General features: G+C 40.8%; 1 protein-coding gene across 1 annotated transcript; it reads right to left on the bottom strand.

Moving 5' to 3' along the window:
* Nucleotides 1–4,555: 4,555 nt before the first annotated feature.
* On the bottom strand, nucleotides 4,556–18,068 carry TMEM271 (transmembrane protein 271). Its single transcript, XM_087886422.1, has one exon. It carries the CDS (start codon nucleotides 16,646–16,648, stop codon nucleotides 15,542–15,544), a length of 1,107 nt encoding a protein of 368 aa, XP_087742548.1. The 5' UTR covers nucleotides 16,649–18,068; the 3' UTR covers nucleotides 4,556–15,541.
* Between the last annotated feature and the right edge of the window lie 1,257 nt (nucleotides 18,069–19,325).

The following is a 19,325-nucleotide window of genomic DNA, read 5'->3' as shown; positions in this document are numbered from 1 at the left end:
ATGGGTGTACCTGGTTTGGAATACTGCACTTTTCTGATCACTAAAACTTACAAAATTATTCTAGTACTGGGAAAAAAAATTCAAAAAGAGAAACCCAAAAGGTCAACCCTGGAGAAACTACCCTGTAATTAGAGATTAAAAGGTTCTTAAATTTAGAGGAGGGAACATGACAGAATGTATGGTGTGATGAAAATGAGTGTGGAGATATTAATTGTCCTATCATTCAACATAATCATTGTCATCCAGTAAAACTGAAGGATGAATGAATGAATGAGGAAAGGAATCATTCTTCACCCACCATATGATTAAACCATGAAATTTACAATCATAAAACATTGTGGTAGGTACCAACTTCTGCACTTAAAAGGAGATTAGACAAATTAATAGAGGATAGGCTACAAATGAATAATAAGTGAAATGGTCATTAGATATGGTCTGTCAAGTATTAGTGGGAAGGACAATGATGAAAATGAATAGGAAAGTGCTCTTAAACTCATATCCAATTAGGGTTTCCCATCCTTGTCTTGCCCGAGACAGATTGTGGATAAGGTAACCTTTTCATCTTTCTTTTTTTAATGCCAGCAAGAAGCATAGCGTATTGAAGTTGGGAGGTGGAGATTAATAAATGGAGACAAAATAATATTTATTTTCCCTTCTTTTCCCTCCTCTGTTCTATAATATATATAGCACCGGAAGGCTGCTAACACCAAATCTGAGAATTTTCAGCAGAATGCTATATTCCTGGGCGGGTTGGAGATGGGTTATAAAAGGAAGAACCATCCCTAAATCCTGATATCAAATATTCCCTAACCCTAATTAGATAATATAAAAGAATATTTCTCGGCCTTAGATAATATAAAACAGTATTTCTCGATCTTAGCGATAGGAAAATGTCTGGACCTCAACTCCCAGAATTTCCCAGCCAGCATGTTGAGAAACACGAATATAAAATGTCAAGGTTTAAGCAAGCTGATTACCTTTCTTCCCACTCTTCTATTTTTGTCCTCCATCTGACACCCTAACATTTTGGATCAATCAATCACACAGTCTGCCTGATGTCTACCTTCATTAGAACTTTGCTCATCTTTGTATGCGCAGCTGCCATCAGCCTTCTGGAAGCAGCACAGAGAGGCAAACATTGTCTTTAACATGTACAAAGTACCCAAGATGTCGTTTCAATTAAGCTGCTGAGTGCGCAGTGTTTTTCTTGTGGCTGGTAACAACAGGTTTACAAAATATTCAGTTTTCACCTAACAACTCTCGCATGGGAGAGTGAAACATTAAGACCACTGAAGTACGACTGCGTTAACTGTCACGTACCTTCATCGGCACAAGTTAGGAACAGTAGGGTTTGGAGATGAGAGAAAAAATGCAGGGATGTTGTTATCAGAATGTAATGCATTGTCTACTGTTGTATTAATTCAGGACCTGTTTTGGTTTGGAAATATATCAGTTAAACAAGGGTTGTTCCCCAATCATAGATGATCCCCGAGTCTCTGAAAAGGGTGCTTCACAAAATTTAAAATTTACACAAGTGAAGTATCCCTCTTTTATAGCACTGAAGTTGCTAAGGAAAGGGTCTTTGGCTGGACATGAATGTTTGCATACACAGTGGCTTATTTCACTAGCAGACCCAGCAGAAGTCTTGTCTATACATGCTCTCACACGCACACGCAACTAGGGGCCACTGAAAAAGCAGCTGCCTTGGTTTTTTGCAGCGTATCTGTTTTAACACTTTGGGGAAGGGTCTTTTGCTTAGGTTAACATGCTCTGCAAAATCCTTTCCAAAGCTTTGCCAAACTTTTTCCCTGCAGTATTTGGTTTCCCAGCATGCATTTATTTTGTTATTTTCAAAAATAATAATTTAAGGGATGTTGGCATCTATGCAATAGATCTTTCCTGGCCTTCCCAACCTAGCATTCTCCAGATGTGTTCACAGGAGGGCTCCAGACACATCGGGTCTTAAAAATCATTTTCCTCTCACAACTTTCTGCAGCAAAGAGAACCAAACCTGCTGATATCACAACAGCATTCACTGATAGTAAAATGGTGTAATTATATCCGGATGGAGAACGTGATCTGCCATGGGTAAAAAGAATAACATATTTCACGATGAAGTGAACTGACAGATGGTACAAGTTATACATATGTTCGTCGGCAGACATTAGAGTTCTGCAGCTTGAAGCTTTGTTGTCTAATATTAGGCCTCATCCTCAGATGACTTTGAACCAATTTGAAGATAATTCTGGATCTGATTGCGTGTCATTAATTGTTTGGAGAGCCGAATTCCCTTTTTCTGTTCTCTAAGCTGTTTAAAACTGAAAGCTGAAGACCTTTGAGAATTGTGTTCTCAGAAGTGGGAAAGACCAGCTTTGTTATAGTTGCCACCCACACAAATGGGATTTAACTGTTTTCCTCTTTTCCCCTGGGGTCTCAAGGATATATTTATCATCACCAATTCCAGCTGTTAAGATTTCAGCATCCTTTGGCTTCCACCTAGCGGCCATCCTAATCTTTGCAACCCCAACCGAGTAGCCCTCAGTTTTAAAATGCAGCAAAGGACTCTAGATGCTATCAGGATTGATGATAGGAGATTAATCTCAAAGGACTCTCTGTGGCATATCTCCCCCAAACTTCTCATAAGAACAAGAATGGGGACACAGACAGACAGACATTTGGCAGGAAGTTACTTCTGTTACTGTTACTTCGAAAATGAGGAAATATTTTGCTATCCAAGAACTTATAAAAACATTGATCGAAGGACAGTTTTTGCATTTTTATGGGTCAGCTGGAGTGACCATGGATTAGCTCAGGCAGGTCTCTGTATTCTCTCAGTGTTTTGAATCTGCAAGAGTGAAGATGATCAAGGGCTGGCTCTAAAATGAGTTGGACATATAGGGAAGTAGAATTGGTGCTGTGTGAAAAGTAAAAGAGATTTCAGCAATGATTCAGTCCATGAATACGGCAGTGGAAAGAATGAACAAACCTGGCTTCTGCCATCAAACTTCATATAGTTCTGTGAATAGTAAAAAAAAAAAAATTCTTCCATTTTTCAATATAGGTTTATGAATGTACTATGAGAGTGCTCACTAGCAACAAGAACCACAGTATGGTGAACCTCCACTCCAAATAAATTGGCATCAATTATTCTTGTGCCAAACCCCCCCCCCACCAGCATATATGAGCTCAGCAACTTTCAATTAAATGCAAGCTTAATTATATTTTATATGAGATAAATTAATGTAATTACCTTCCTGGGATCCTAAGCTTGTTTAATATAAAAATCCATTTCAATTTACAGCCCCCTACTCTGAGGCATGCATTTAACACTAGAGCACTGGCTGCTTAATATACTTTAGAAAAATCCTCCTATCTCATATATTCAAATCCACCTTAATAGGCCAAGACTATGGTGCTTGAGACCCTAAATAGGTATCAAAATCAATGTTGCTTCTCATTAGGTACCAAGCCTAGAGGTACATGAGTACCCAATGGAACTTAACACTTGCCTCCATTTCCCCTCCAAGCTCTGCCACAGGACATTGCAAGAAATGGGATGCTATCATGCCTCTCTCCATCCAGTCTCTGCTTTCAATCAAGCAAGTGAAGAGGGAACAGACTTTATATATTCTAAGGCAACGATCCAAGGCACAGGAGGACTGTACCTATACACAGACAGGGACTTATATATTTGCTATAATGGGTAATAATTCTAAATTTGCCTCCAAAACCGAGGCTACTTGAAAAAAAAACACAGATGAAAAATAGTAAACAGTGTTGGAGAATGTGACTGGAAGACCTTTAATTCTTTCTCTATTCATTATTTTGATCTTCTCCCTTAATCAAAAGTTTCCACACCTTTTACTGATACTTGTTTAGAAAGGGAAATAGGAACCTGGCATCCCTTAAAAAGAAAGCTATTGAGTCATCAGTCATTTTCATGGCAATTTTCATGTTAAATATGATTTTTTAACAGGTGAACTACTAGTTCAGTTTGTTAAGGTGTATTTCCAACTTAGCCCAATGGCTTACAATTTAAAAATCAATGCTTTCCTTCAATAAAACCTAGGTATTGGAAAAATGGCAGGGAAAGGAACAAATCTAACTCAGTAGTCAAAAAGGGAGAAATGAGACCAGCTGTGTGTGTATGAGACCATGACCCCATGAACAAGAGGAAACGTATGAATGATTGGGATACACAATACAGGTTATGAATGGCATTGTGAACATGAATAATGTGCTAGAATACGTTTGTGTAAGACAATGTATGAGAATGCGTTGCAAAAATGATATTAGGTAACCATTTCTAGATGCCCCGAGCAAGTTTTTTTCATGATTATCTGTGGAGATTTCATTTTCACACTTTCCTAAAACATTTTGCTGGTTATTACTGGAAATGTTAATAGTGCTTTTGTATAGAATGCCTTGACGTGCCTTCAGAATTCTACTTCACCAATTTGCAGTACAAAAACAGTGTTCCATTCCCTTACATGACACAAGTACCTTCACTTTGCAAAATGAGGAGTAACGAAGAAAAGCAAGAACTTTCATTGGATATTGCCAAGCTTTAAAATGTTTTATTGATCCTAAAATTACAATATGGATGAATGACACTTCTCCGGATCAATCTCCCAGTTGAATGGCAAAACGAAGAAAAGGTTTTATATCTATATATCTATACATGTAAATTGAAATGCAGAAAGGTTCTCTTTATCCCATTTTTTTTTAAAGGAAACCTTTTCTAGTGATTAAATAATGTTTGGTGGGATCCAAAGAGCTTTCATCCTCCTCAATTGTTCTATGTGTCCACTGAGTTCTGATTTTCTTTTCTTTTCTATATCAAATATTTCTCAAATTTTGCAAGCAACACTTTATTCCTTTGCAAACCCCACCTCAGCTCTTTTGATCCCTGTATATTTGAAGCCTATGTGCTATGCCAATTGCAGAAGACCCTCTGATAATTCTGAAGTCCTCTGCTCTGAAATGTAAGAATTTTATGCTAGCTTTATTAATAGATTTTGTCTGGCATTTAGGATGCAATTTTAAAAAGGAATATATTAACTTTTAGAATTAAAATGCAAAAAAAGTACCAAGCTGAGACCCAAATGTGAAAATGTGTGAAAAATTAGAATTGCTAGCAGGCTGGTGGTATTTTCCAATCACAACATTAAAAAAGAAAAAAAAAAGAAAGTTTCTTGTTTCCTGGTTGATTATAATGAAAATTATGATGTCTACCAAGGATGTTTAGCTTTGCCCTGAAAACAACATCTTTTACCTCAGGTTATTTTCACCTTTTTTTTTTTTTTTGGTAGGCAGTAATGTAATAGAGGTAAAAGCTGTCCAAACACAGTATTTTGTTACTTTACAGATATCAGATTCAGTTTGCACAGGTATGGTAAAGCATACAAGATTTGGCACAACGATGCTGAGGGGTGCCAGTATTGTCAACATAGGTATACAGTATATCTGTGTTGGATCAGCCTTCCCAATATGAAATGATTTGGTTTACATCTGAAAGACACCATGTATTACTTAATGGGCCTTCTGTTTTATGTCTATAGTAGGGACAATACGTACATTCAATACCAAAGGTGCTTTTTCAAAAGGCAACTGGATTTTCTTTGTTTTTCTTTGACAACGTTTTGCTTCTCATCCAAGAAGCTTCTTCAGTTCTTACTGAAAGGTGGAGAATGGAAGGATTTCTACTCCTTGCAGTCATCTGGTCGATAACACTCTTTCTGAGAGTCATTGAGGCCACTTGGAGGTTTATCTTATGCTCTCAGGGTCACCTCAATATTGCAAATGAGTGTGGAACCTTCTTGGAACGGCTGAAAGGACTGTAATTGTAAACAAGAAACAGGTGGTGTCATATTCCTCCCCCTCTGTTCTTCAGAACTGAAGAAGCTTCTTCGCTGAGAAGCAAAACATCTTCAAGACACAAAAAAAGAAAAGAAAGTCCAGTTGCCTTTTGAAAAAGCACTTTTGGGGCAACCTTGACCTGGATAACTGAGAATCTCCATAGGCATTCGATATCAAAAATCTAAATTCTTCATCAAGGTAACTTCTGAGAATCATGCACTTGAACCAGTTCAGCTAAGTAGCTATATCTCCTCAGAACACCTAATTTATTTTATATTTGTTGATTGCAAGGATGGGCAATGAACGATGCAGGTTAATGAATGCCTATCAACCCAGCTTTGAAGAATTTGCTAAGGGTTCTCTCCAACTGCATTACGATCTACATTCCAGTCAGCACATACATAATTTGGTTTTATTTTTATTACAAAGCGTGGATTCTACATGCATTTGCGGAATACCATCACTTTGAATTAAGGTACAAAGATGTATATGTTTGCCTTACAACGATGGATGCTGTGGCCAAAGTGTTATGGAATACACATAAGTCCTGAGCATAGGAACAAACAAACACACACACACTAAACACACACACACTTACTCCCTTTTATTGCAGATGGTTGCAGAATGAGCAGTAAAATTATTAGGGCTGCAATATTTAGCCAGTGAGTATATCAGACTGATTAAGGGGAACTCCTTATTAATCCATCGTATGATTCTTTTGGAAATACTTTGAATGTAAATTAAATATGGGCATTTTAGATGAATCATTCTCCTATCTCAGATTATATATATACCTACTGTATATGCATGTACATACACACAATCATATGGGAAAAACATCTCTTCTAGGATGGACTCGTGGCTAAGATTCACAAATATACCGCTGCAAAGTGAAATTGGGCTCTGCAGAGGAACATTTCTGCAGCTTTAATTAAAACTTATACAATTAATCATCTGAGGTCTCTTTAATCAAATTAAAAGGCCTAATAATTATAGTAAGAACATCTGGTTAGTGCAGCCATTAATATATTTGACTGGGAAAAAGTGCCAAATTGTCTAGAGATATACAAAGACTGTGTCCCAAAATTTGTGTCTTTGGACACAATTGGTAAAGATGGGGAAATTCAGATCACCAGATGAACCCACTGTTATGATAGTTAGAAATTTTTGATGACTGTCACAGATCAATTGTTTTACACTACAGTTGCAGTTACCATCACTTAGAAAACATGATTGTGTCACTCAGCCATGAAATGCACATTAAGGCTGCCAAATTACGTACACTTAACTGGAAGTGCTCACTGGTTTAAGAGTGTGATCTTAAATGGTTACTTGGATAAAAGAATCATTTACATAAGTTTCCCTTACAAGTAAACATGGTTATTTTAAGATACTTGACTGTCCCCATAATAACATTTTATCTCTTTTCCTCTTTCTCCAGCAATCTGACATTAGTCTATTTTCAGTTTAATCACAGAATGTTTTCACATATACTAACATTATTGCTTAATGAACAGTGTTGATTTCCAAAAGCTGCTAAAAAAAATGACTAACAGATGTTTTAATATTTCGGAACCATCTCTCCTTGCATTCATAAATATCTCATTGAGAAATGATTAAATACATCTCTCCACAAGCGCTGATCACATTTGTGCCTCGTTTTTATTTCTTAAATTGGACAAGTCATTCAGGGATATAACTGTTACCCCCTCTATTTTCTTTATTACATCTGTCCACATGAAAATGTATGCAGCTTTTGATAAATGACTAACAGTCAGCTTAGAAAAGCAATCATGATGCCTAATATGACTGAAATAATTAAGCTATAATACCTTAAATAACAATTTCTTTTCTGTATGGTCAAGCTAATGGTTAGGCATGGGTAGAGCCTGCTGCATTAAATGCATGAAGTGAACAGCTGAAATGAAAGACATGCATATTTGCAACAAACCTACAGGACTTCGCAGACTCAGTCCCTACCTTAGCTCAAAACTTCTCTCCTGCTAATAAAAGGAAATGCAAGTAATTAGGAATATGTAGTGTCTAGAACTCCTTATTCAGCATTTCTTGTTCTTCTACATACAAACCCTGCTGGTTTTTATAACAATGAATGTGCAACATGTAGACATTATTAGTGTTTATTAGGGCTGTACAAAGCGTCTTAAAGATTTGCACATTAGTTCAAACGAAGAACCTCTCTTAGAATGATTAAAACAGCTATTTTGAAAGTTGCTTTGTGTTCGTACACACACTACCATTTCATTTTGATGGCCTTGGAGGAAGTGTGGATACTGATGTACAGATTATCATTATTGTTGTTGTTATTATTATTTATTAAATTTGTTTGCTGCCCCATGAGCACAAATGTTATCAAATTTTGGTCATTTGCTCTAACTTTTCATGTCCGTAATTTGGATTGCCCTCCAAGGCTTTTATCTATTGACATGTGACTACAATGACTATAGCAACAATGACAGAACTTAACAGTTTCTTTGCTTGCTGCTCTTGTCATCAAATACATTGTGATTGTGATAAATAGCCCCAATTCTAACACAAACGGCTAAAGCATAGATGTTATTGTAGCTTTTCATGCATCTCAACCACTATTTTAAATTCAGTGGTTTCCAATGTGCACCAGCGACAACTCCAAATGTGTTTCTACCATCCTGCATTGGGACTTTTATATTTTACCATTAAGGATTTGATAAGAGTTGTAATTAATCTTTTTTTTTTACTATGGCAACTGAGTGATGTGGTTCCAATCATTTTGGTACAAGTAAAGGCTGAACAAATTGCCTACTTGAAAATTTAAGTCCATGATTTGTCAGTAATTCCAAAATAAATTTAAATAAATGTCAGCAAGAGAACAAAGTGCTATGAAGATGAGGAATCTCTAGGAACTTCAGTGCTGAAACTTACTTTAATACTTTAGAATATCTCTAGATTTCTAGACTACCCATCTTTTTTCCCTGAGTATGGATCTTTGGAATTTTAAAATGATTAAATCTGATCCCTAACGTAGCCAGCCTATAGAAGGTTCTGACAAAATTTAAAGGAAACGGAGGCATGGTTTCTTTTATTATATGGCTAGTTTTTATTTAACTGTATGACTAAAAGGGAAAATCTGCTTTTATCTATATTTTAAAAACCCTATTTTTGTAGCTTTGGTGGGTAGGGGTTATATTTAAAATTTGCAGAATTGCTCCTAATATGTTCAAAGAAAGCTGTGCAGTTCAGCAAATTTAAAACACATACATGGCATTCCTGTCTTTCTTCTGTGAACTGAAATTTCAGTAATAAATGGAGTCTTTATACACAAAAGGAGTCTTTATGCACAAAGGACATGCAGTACTATGAGATTTTAATGTTTCTGAAGGGAATCAACTTTGCTCTGGTGTTAAAATTGACAATCGACACCAGAATATGCTATTGAGGAATGCTTATGATCAGCTTCTCTTCATTTTTCATTTGGTAAAAGAAATGTCTCAGTAGATTATATATGTGATTTATCACTTACTCTAGTGAAGGAATGAGTGTAAGTAGCTTCAGCCTGGGACACTTGGAATTATAATGGCTAGGTCCCAAACAATAAACAGAACCCATCAAGATCTTTAATAGAGAGTTGTTTATAAAATATAGGGTTCTTAAGATTATTTATTGAACTCTCCTCAAACAAATACTGCATACATTTGCAAATATAGCATTAGATAAAAATGGAAACAAACGGCATGAAATAAATCTGTGCAAATTATGAGCCATAATATTGAATTTAGTCTACAGAAAGTTTGACAAACCTTATTTTTTTGTTATTCCACAAGTGAAGGAATTACGTCTAGTATCATTTGTTCAGGTCTATGGGTTTTTTCCAACCTGCCATCTGAAATTTTGCTATAAGATTGAGGGCAAGGGTTGGATGCGTGACATGCTTTGCAATACTTGCTTGTAATAAGCTAAAGTTAACAATTGATCCAAAGCAAAGAACACAAAGAAAAAAAATGGCGGCAGGGCAGGGGGGAAGGTAGGTTATAGAAAACAAAAATATGTGTGTTTGTGTATGTATGTATGTATGTATGTATGTATGTATGTATGTATGTATACAGAGAGAGAGAGAGAGAGAGAGAGAGAGAGAGAGAGAGGGAGGGAGGGAGGAGAGAGAGGGAGAGTATATGTATATGTACGTGTGTGTATATATATGTGTGTGTATATATGTATGTATGTATGTATGTATGTATGTATGTATGTATGTGTGTACAGTTAATATCTCGGGTTTCTTCCCATGTAATTGTAAACATATCCTTAAAAGGGTAGTAGCTACTACCCTTTTAAGGATATGTTTACAATTACACGGGAAGAAACCCGAGATATTAACTGTACACACATATATACCCATGAAAACTTACATAAACATACATACATACACATACATACATACATACATACATATATATTAAGCGCAGGAAATAATAGGAAATTTTGCTTTCTGTGGAGGTTGCCTTTTTCTGAAGTGGTTTGCCACTGCTTCATTACTGAGGCTGAGAAAAAGTGACTAGCCCAAGGTCATCCAGCTGGCTTTGTGTCCAGGGCAGAACTAGAACTCAGAGTCTCCCAGTTTCTAGCCTGATGCATTAACCGCTACACCAAACTGTCTCTCTAGAAATAATATAGGGATATTTGATACCATAAAATAGGCTACTGGGGAAGACTGTATCCCCTATTCTTCCTTGGGTAGCATTTGAGAAAGGTCATTCTTATTCAAGCTAACCAAACAAGCCTAATGCTAATGCTAAAACTAAGACTAATCAAACATCTGGGTTTGGCAGTTTCTTCTCGAGAGCATCATTAACTTCCAGCAAATGCTCTATATGCATTGTGCAAACTACAAAGAGAAACATGGACAAGTCTGTTGTAAACTAAATTATCCTTCATTCTCTACCAAAATTAGAGAAGAACGGCATCACCATTTAATAAACTTTTTTAAAAAAGTATTTCCATTGCATTTGGATCTATATTAGGCTTATATCATTCCTAAATCAAACCTGCTCTCCATTCATTCCTTCATTATCTAAATATGAGAAAATTTTGCTGCTTTTGTTGTATCAAAATTTAGTTCAAACAATAAACTAAGATGATAGGCACACAACAATTACTTTTCTCTCCCATTCCAAATGTTTAGAGACATTTTTGCTCATGCTGCTATGCACAAATATTTCACTGTCAACCAGATTGGGTAGCTTTTAACTAAAACTCAAAACCTATGAGAACAGAAACAACAATGGGGCTAAGACCAATATTCCTAATGTACCATTCTTAAATTTCTGGGAAAACTTTTCTGACTTTGAATAAGTTCTCCAGAACCTCCAAGTCAAAAGATCCAAAACTTCATTAAAACAATGGGCTTCTAATCAATTTTACCTAAGGCACTATATTTCAAGCCTACGTTTGATCTAAAATAAGCTCTCTTTTATGTATCATTGAAAAAAATTGGAGTGGATTTTTCAAAGCTTGCTTAATAGGTCCCTAGAGCTCATACTTACTCAACACTTTTCTATGAAGTTTGGATTTAGTTTTCATAAATATGACATGAATTGCTAAGCATCTGCCTGGATTGTGCCATTTCACTTGGCATATAATTAGCCACTATCTCCAACAGAGTGACATATTCCTTGGTTCCCATCATGCCTTCCTATGTTTCTACCAGAAAACAAACTGAACGGGGGGGGGGGGGAAATGAAAAGAAAGCTAGCATGCCGCAAAGCACCATCCTCAAATGCAAGATGTATCTCCATTCTACCTCTAGGCCCCCAGATAAACCACAGAGACATTTAGGAAAAAAAAAATAGTAGGAGACACTAGTTTGGTAAATAGTGTCCTGCGATTCATCACCACTCCAACGCAGCCAGTTGATCGAAGTCCTCAAAACAGCCTCTCAGATTCCCATCGGTCAAAACTTTTGAGATCCGTGTCCTAACCATTCTTCTGCAGCATGAGTTCGAATGAGCTAGGATATGGTGCAAGAACAACCTTATTTCCTTATGTTCTGCTGACAAGGCCTGTTTTGAAGTTCTCCTTTTTCTCTTCTGTTTTTCATCTTATTTTGATCACATAAGTTTGAAATACCAGCGGGAAAAAAAAGGATTTTGGGAAGCCTGCAAAACTATGAAAAGTCATTGCTAGACTGGACAAAGGGTTGCTTCCCAACCTTGCTAGGAAAGCCCTAAGAGTTTGTAACAACTGAATTGCCTGTTTTTAACTACCTATAGGTAGGTACTATACCTAGCTCTATCTTTACCTACCTATGAGCACTCAAACATTTCTAGCAATTAAATAACATTCAGATTCTGATCATCTCATCCTAAACTAAACTGTTCTTGGGTTATTGGAAGGATATCTACTTGAATAGTGCCCCAAAGCGCCAAAAGAAAAATTCTCTATTTGTATATAGAAAATCAGCACAACAAAGGAAAGCCTAGATGAAATTCGTTTCTCCAGCATTATATTTAGTATGCACAGGAGTTTTGAGGAAGATATATCAACACATCAATGAAGTATGCACTGTGGTTCCTACCTACAATCTAAAATGGTACAGCCCAGGAACAATTTTATTTATGCAGTGTTGTCTAGACTGTATCTCATTCTACTGAACCATAAATACAGTATTGTAGATTAGTTTGAGTTAAAAAGTGGGGCGGGGGTTGTGAATTGAGGTTTTACTTTTGAAAATTTAGCCTTGGCACCATTTTCTTCTTGGCCATATACACACACACTCAAAGTCCTTCCTGAGTAAATGCTCTAGGGGTGTAATTCACTAAAAACATCTTTTCTGAAAGACCAAATGAAATGAATGGGAGACGTGCTACAATATTGCCATTCTGTTCCATAATTTATGTTCATTTCATGAGCTATGAGCCAGAGACATTCCTTGCAGATGGGGCTCAAAGTCTGAACTCAAGGCAGAATTCATAATGATTTAGAAAAAGATATATATATATATATATATATATATATATATTTATATATCTTTTATATATATATAAAATGATGTGTACTAATTTCAAGTAGATCTTATACTTAAGTGAGTGTTGTGCTTATTCTCTGCAAAGGAGGATAATCTTATTTAATAATAGCTACAGTCCTCTAAAAATTTGTAATTATTTAGCAAAGTAGACTAAATGCTCTTGATTCAGCTATCTAGATAAAGATTTTAATATTTTTTAAGATATAGGTTTAAATTTGTTTTAAGTGTTCTAAGGCATTCTGCATTTTAAGTTATATAAAGTGTGCAAGTTAAAACAATTTCAGATAACAAAATACTGCAGAGAGATTTCACTGCTGTTAGGTTGATTTTTTTAATTTAAGGCTAAACATTTATTTTGTTCAGCTCCTTAATTAAAAAAATAATCTGTACATTGCAAAAACAGGACAAAATTATTGTCCCTTTAATGTTCCCTATTGGTAATGTGTGCATTCCATAACAGGTTCCAATATGAATTCTTACTATCATTTATACAGTTCCTATACATAGCAGTTTACAAAATAATATAAGGAAAAAAAGATCCTTGATTTAAGGACATTAATGAACAGCTGAACTTCTAAATGAGTTTCGTATACTGGGTGAATAAGATGGATATAAGTACCTTTCTTTAATTCTTGTATAGAATAAATTTTTATGCCGGTATTCTACTGGAATTTAATTTCCCAACAGTAAAGTATACATAACGCAGGCAATCTTTGATCAGATCTCACAATGTTTCTTCTATTTAAAAACAAGTATATAATTTGAGATGGGATCAGAATTTGATTGGAATATGATGCGGTGTGCATATTCTACCACTTCCTCTCAAATTTCTCTAAAATTTTCTCCATCTGATTTTAATTCACATATAGGGCAAAATAATAATAATCCCCCCCAATAAAACTGCCTACCAATTCCAGGGTAAGATCAAGAAGGGATAAAAGGAAGAAGGAAAGAGGGAAAGAGGGAAGGGAGGAGGGAAGGAAGGACATATTCCCATCCTACAGCACTATTTTTTCCAAATAAATTTGAAGCCCTCGGCACTTATTAAATGAAGAATAAAAAGAAACAAAGAGAGATATGATTTCAGATATAGTGGGGCTTTTTGGTTCAACAATTAAAGGAAACTAGATGAAAAGGTTTTTCTTTTTAAGTATTACTATTTTCAGCCTTCACCTGTTGAGTCTTTTCCATTTAAATGGACATATGATTTCTAAAATACATTTCAAATGAGTTTGAGCAACTGCACTGAAAACTAACCATCAATAAAGGCTGCCTGACATCTGTGTATTGTGTGTGTGTATGTGCAATCTTCAAGTTTCTCAAACTGACCAGTTGGTAACGCTATAAATAAACTACTTGTAAGAGTGACTGGCTGTACCTTTAGAAAGTAGAGTTAAACCTTTAAAATAAAAGTAAAATAAATATAAACCCTGCTTTGCATTAAAAACATGAATCAGTTTACAAAAGGAATGTATGAGATATCCGGACTTTCTTCAATTCCATACAGCATTTCTGTTTTAGTTAAGGAATTGGTTTTCTTAATTTTACATTGCAATGACTTTACCAAACATTTCACTATAGACTTTTTGAAAGCTCTTACAGTAAGAAATTATCAACAAAAAGCAGGCACATTAGTGTACAAAAATGTTGCTGTTGATTTTTTTTTCTTCTTTTGAAAGTGCAGATTTATGTGCATCTTACAAGACCGACTATGGTTTTAACTCTCACTAAGATTTAAACTGAACATAACATCTCCCAGGAATATTGTAAACTTAAGAGGCTTTGTTCAAAATTCCTTTCAGCTCTCTGAAATATCACTTTGAAAGATTCATGCGTGCTTTTTTTCTCTCTCTCTTGCTGGCTGGTTCTCTGAACTTAAAACTCTTTTGCACTTTTAAAGCTGAGGTTATCATGAAGATTCATTTGATGCGGGGAAGGGTGAGGAAGCCAGGCAGGCTGAACCGTTTGGCGATTTCAATCCAAGCCAAATGAGAGAAACTGTGAGAACCAACCCTAAAACGTTCACCATTTGATCAATACTGAAGAGATAAAAGACGGTAAGGGTAAAAATTAAAAAGATATTAAAAGCATCATCCCGAGATTGCCCCAATTATCTTTATCAGTGAAAATGCACTTTACTGAACCCTTTAACAGGTAGCTATGTTTTTCCCCCACTTTTTCTTTTAGAACCAAAAGTACCGTAGCAGAGAAAGAGAGAAATCTTGACAGGATATATTGGAGAAAACTCCAACAGGTTGCAAAACACTGGCAACTTTCTAAAACTCTGTTCAAGACTTCCCCAATCAGAGGTGAAGAGAAAAATATGCCTGATTCTTCAGAAAGAAAAAAAAAAAAGGAAGGCAAAGCTGTTTGGATCAACAGGTTACCACTTGCCACCAAAAGCAGGACCAACACTACACACCAGCCTGGTCTCATTTCTAGGCATTTATTGGGGTTCTACCTTGGGGTGGTTTTTTTTTTTTTTTTGGCAGCTTCTGGGTTAAGAGTCCTGGCAAAGAGTGGGGGGTTGGCCTCACCTTGTGCTACTGGTCCTGCCCATTAAACCTCTGTGCTTTGCCCCCTTCGCCCCAAGTTCACCTTCTGCCCCTCTCAGTCCAGCAGGCTGACGGGCAGGGCGGACGGTCTCCAAATGGGCCTGGCCGGGGCCTACACGCGGTTGGCACAGAGGTCCCTGGGATAGATGTCTTCATAGGCAGGAGGCTGCTCATTGGGCAGCGGGTAGCAGTAGGGGTAGGAGGCATTGAGCTCGGGGTCCATGGGCGAATACCCAGGCAACTCGATGGAAGGGTGGCCGCCACAGTGTACCTCCACCCCGGCCTCGTCGAAGACGTGGAAGACGCCGACGTTGATGTAGGAGACGGCCTGGAAGGCGCAATCGCCCCCCGGGGACAGATCCGGGTCCTCGCTGGAGAAGATCGAGCCTTGGCTTTGGCGCTGAGGCCGTCGGCCGCCACCAGAGCCGCCCGGGCCTCCGCCGCCAGTTCCCCCGCCGCCGGCCCCCCTCCGTCGCCTCCGACGGCCGCCCGCCAGGCGCTGCTCCTGTCGGCAGCGCCGCCGTCGGCGCAGGCCCCGCTGCTGCGCCGCTTTGTAGTTCTTGACCAAGAGCAGGTTGAGCAGCCCCAGCAGGCACTCGAGGGCGTTGAAGATGGTGGAGATGACCAAGCCGCGCTGATAGTCCCGCAGCTTCTGGCAGCGCAGCAACAGCGTCGTCCCCGCGCCGTCGGGGCCCCCCGCGGGCCGCGCCCGAGCCGACGACCCTCCTCCTCCTCCAACCTGTAGGAGGCAGTAGTGCGAGTACTTCTTCTCCACCAGCGACACCGTATCGCCGTCGATGACGGCCCCGGCGAAGGCGCTCAGCACCCCCAGCATGAAAACCAGGACCCCCAGCAGGAGGAAGTTCTGTCGCCCGCCGGGGGGCGCCTTGGGCAGCGGCTGGGACTGGGGCTGAGCGTCTCCGGCGACCGGCACCACCGCGCCTTCGCTCGCCGCGTGCCCTTGGCGGTGCGCTCCGCCGGCCCCTTCTTCGTCCGGCGGGCGGCAGCAGAAGAGCGCGGAGCCCAAGAGCGAGAGCCCGGCGGCCAGCAGGAGCCCCGAGTAGAAGGCGCCGGCCGCTGTGCCGAGGCGGAACGGCTCCCCCTTGAGTTCGGAGCCCAGCGAAAAGCACTTGAGGCCCACGGCGGCGGCGCTCAGCGCGCAGGCGAGCAGGAGGCAGCTGGAGAGCGCGGCGCAGGCTCCCCGGACACTCCACTTCATCCTCCGCGTCTCCTCCGCCGCCTGCGCCTCCTCCTCCTCCTCCCTGCCTCGCCTCCTCCGCCTCCCTCCGCCTGCGCCTCCTCCTCCTCCTCCTCCTCCTTCGCCTCCCTTCTGTCCTCATCCTCCCGTGTCCTCCTCGGCGTCGGCGGCCCTTGCCGGGGAGGCGGCCGCCGCGCGTTGCGGGAACATAATGCTGGGGACGGCGGTGGCGAGAAGGGAGAGTTCCGAATGCGCCGCCGCCGGTGCCGCCGTTGCTCTGGCTGCTACCGCCACAGCGGCCGCCGCTGTCACCGCCGCCTCCTCTCTGCAGGCAGCCGGCAAGCACGGCTCACGCACCAGCTTTTTCCTCCCCGCCCTGCTGCCTCCCGCTCTCTCTTATTGAAGCTGCTGCCGCTGCCGCTGCTGCTTTCTTGCTCGCCGCCGCCGCTACTGCTGGGAGCCGATGAATTATTGATGGCAGCAAGTTCGAGGCAAAAGAGGGGCATCGAGCACCTCGCTTGGGTAGCAGGAGGGCGGGAGATCTAGCCGCCGCGGGGTGGAGGAAAAAAACAGGTCCGACGGTATGGGCGAGCCAGCCCTCTTCCGAGGCAGCCTCCTCCGGAGACGCGCGTGGCACAGCTCCCGCCGTCCATTCCTAGCGGGACGGTGTGTCAACCTGGACGCGCGGGGGTAGGGATGGGGAGGCGGAGAGGCGGTGGTGGCGACGCTCAGCAAAACGCTCCGAAGCCGGATCAAATCAACTCATCGGAGGGCAGACGGCAAGGAAGGAAGGCGTGTCCTTCCCGCGCAGCAGCGATGATCGCCCCCCCCCACCCCCCGCCATCCACAACCTCCTCCTCTCTTTTTCTCCCCAGTTCTTGAAGAATGAACTTCCACTTCTCACCCGCTCGAAATCCTTCAGGCCAAAAGGAAGGAGGCGCCACGGTTAGCTTAGTCGGGAGGATCTCGGCGCGGCAGCCGTGCCAAAGGGTGACTGGCAAGAGGTGGCTTTAAAACGCAGGAGGATAAACCGGAGGAGGAGGAGGAGGAAGGGTGGGGGGGGGCGGGTGAGCGAGGGAAGCGTCACTTTTCTTTCATTCGTATTGAGTGAATCATTCTTATTCCCAGTCGGGGAAAAAAAAAAATCTACTTGTGGGCTGCCGCGGAATCCAACGCCGCTTTTCCGTACTTCGTCTTCCCCTCCTCCCCCTCCGGCTTTCCGATCTGCTTCGCTGCCCTGGCAGCCCTCCCCGCTTTTTAACGAGCCTCTCGGTTGGTTAGGAGTTACATCGGTGCAGGCAGTAGCGCGAAATCCACAGGCTGGTGCGGAGGGGGTGGGGTGGGGAGTTGTTTTACGAGGGTTGTCTTAAGTTCGCTATCGGATAAATTGGGGGGTTAAGAAGAGATGTGCGGAGAGCCGGGCAACGTGAGGCGTAGAAAAGCGGCCGAGTTTTGAATCCGTTGCACGGGTTGTTGCATCGACGCCCGTTATTGCAAAGAAGACTAGAGCGCAGCCTTTTATCGGCGATTGAGCTGTGTGTGTGTGAATCGCCGGTGGGCTGCGCTTTTGTACAGCCTCGGAGAAACTCAAATTAGGCTTCTAGTTCCCAGATATATAGAGGCGGACGAGCCGCCAGATAGGCGATCCGATTTATATATACTTCCCGCGTCTGGCTAAAAGTGTCCTCTTACTTGCCCCCGTCCCCAGGTACTCTCTCAAGTGAATCTGATGGGGTCCAGAAAAAGAGCAGGACACTATTGGTGCTCTTGATCTAGGGACTGCTCACCCCAACAGCCAGGATGTGAGAAACGAGCCTGTTTTGGCTTCCGTGGAAGCGAACGCGTTTTCCAAACCTGCTCATCGCTTGCTCTTTCTCTACGAATTCAATCTACTATGTTAAGCTTGCTTTGAAGCCGTCTTCTCCTGAGTCAAGCCATTTTTCCATTCCATTTCCCGGAGCTTCTCTACAATGTCTCCATCCATGCCTTGAACGTTCTACCTCTGTCCAACCTATGAAGCAGCCCACCGTCATCCGTGGCTCTGAAGGTTCAGAGTATTCGATGTAGGTTTTCCCTTCTCTTCCTGATAAGCTGGGTATGGTCTGACTCTTCACTGACCGCTTGATTGCTGACATCATCAAAGGTTGGCTCTCCCTGGCTCCTATCCGTCACTTTAGGCTGCTGCTGCTCCTACTACCTGCTGTCCTTTCCTGAGGTTGGTGGGCTCTGCCTTGCAAGATCTTTTCGGCTTAGATCCTAGGAGAGACCAGAAAGAAGGCTTTTGCTCACATTATGCCTGCTCAGCACTTTCCAAAGCACTTGTCTTTTTATATATTGGTCTAGTGCTCTTTTAAAAGAGCACCAAACCTGTTTTTCAAATGCAAGTGCTCTTTTGAAACGGCTCTGATCCTGCGCTTCAGAAAAGGTTGACATAAGCTGGGCCAGAGAGCTAGATGTGTTGCTATTTCAATCATTTTTGGGGTACATTATAGGTTTTACACAGCTTCTGCTAAGGGAGATTTGATTCATTGAGAAATGATCAAGTAGATATAAATTCATAGTAACCAAATACAATAAAGATAAACAGGTAAACAGGTAAACAGTAACAGAGTTGGAAGGGACCTTGGAGGTCATCTAGTCCAACCCCCTGCTCACGCAGGAGACCTGTACTAGGGATTTTAACCACACAACTGCCGAC

This window comes from Pantherophis guttatus, chromosome 2, assembly GCF_059756535.1.
Source record: "Pantherophis guttatus breed Tessera chromosome 2, ASM5975653v1, whole genome shotgun sequence".
Taxonomy (NCBI): Eukaryota; Metazoa; Chordata; class Lepidosauria; order Squamata; family Colubridae; genus Pantherophis; species Pantherophis guttatus.
The sequence above is the reverse complement of the archived record's forward strand: the minus strand, read 5'-3'. Positions and strand labels throughout refer to the sequence as shown.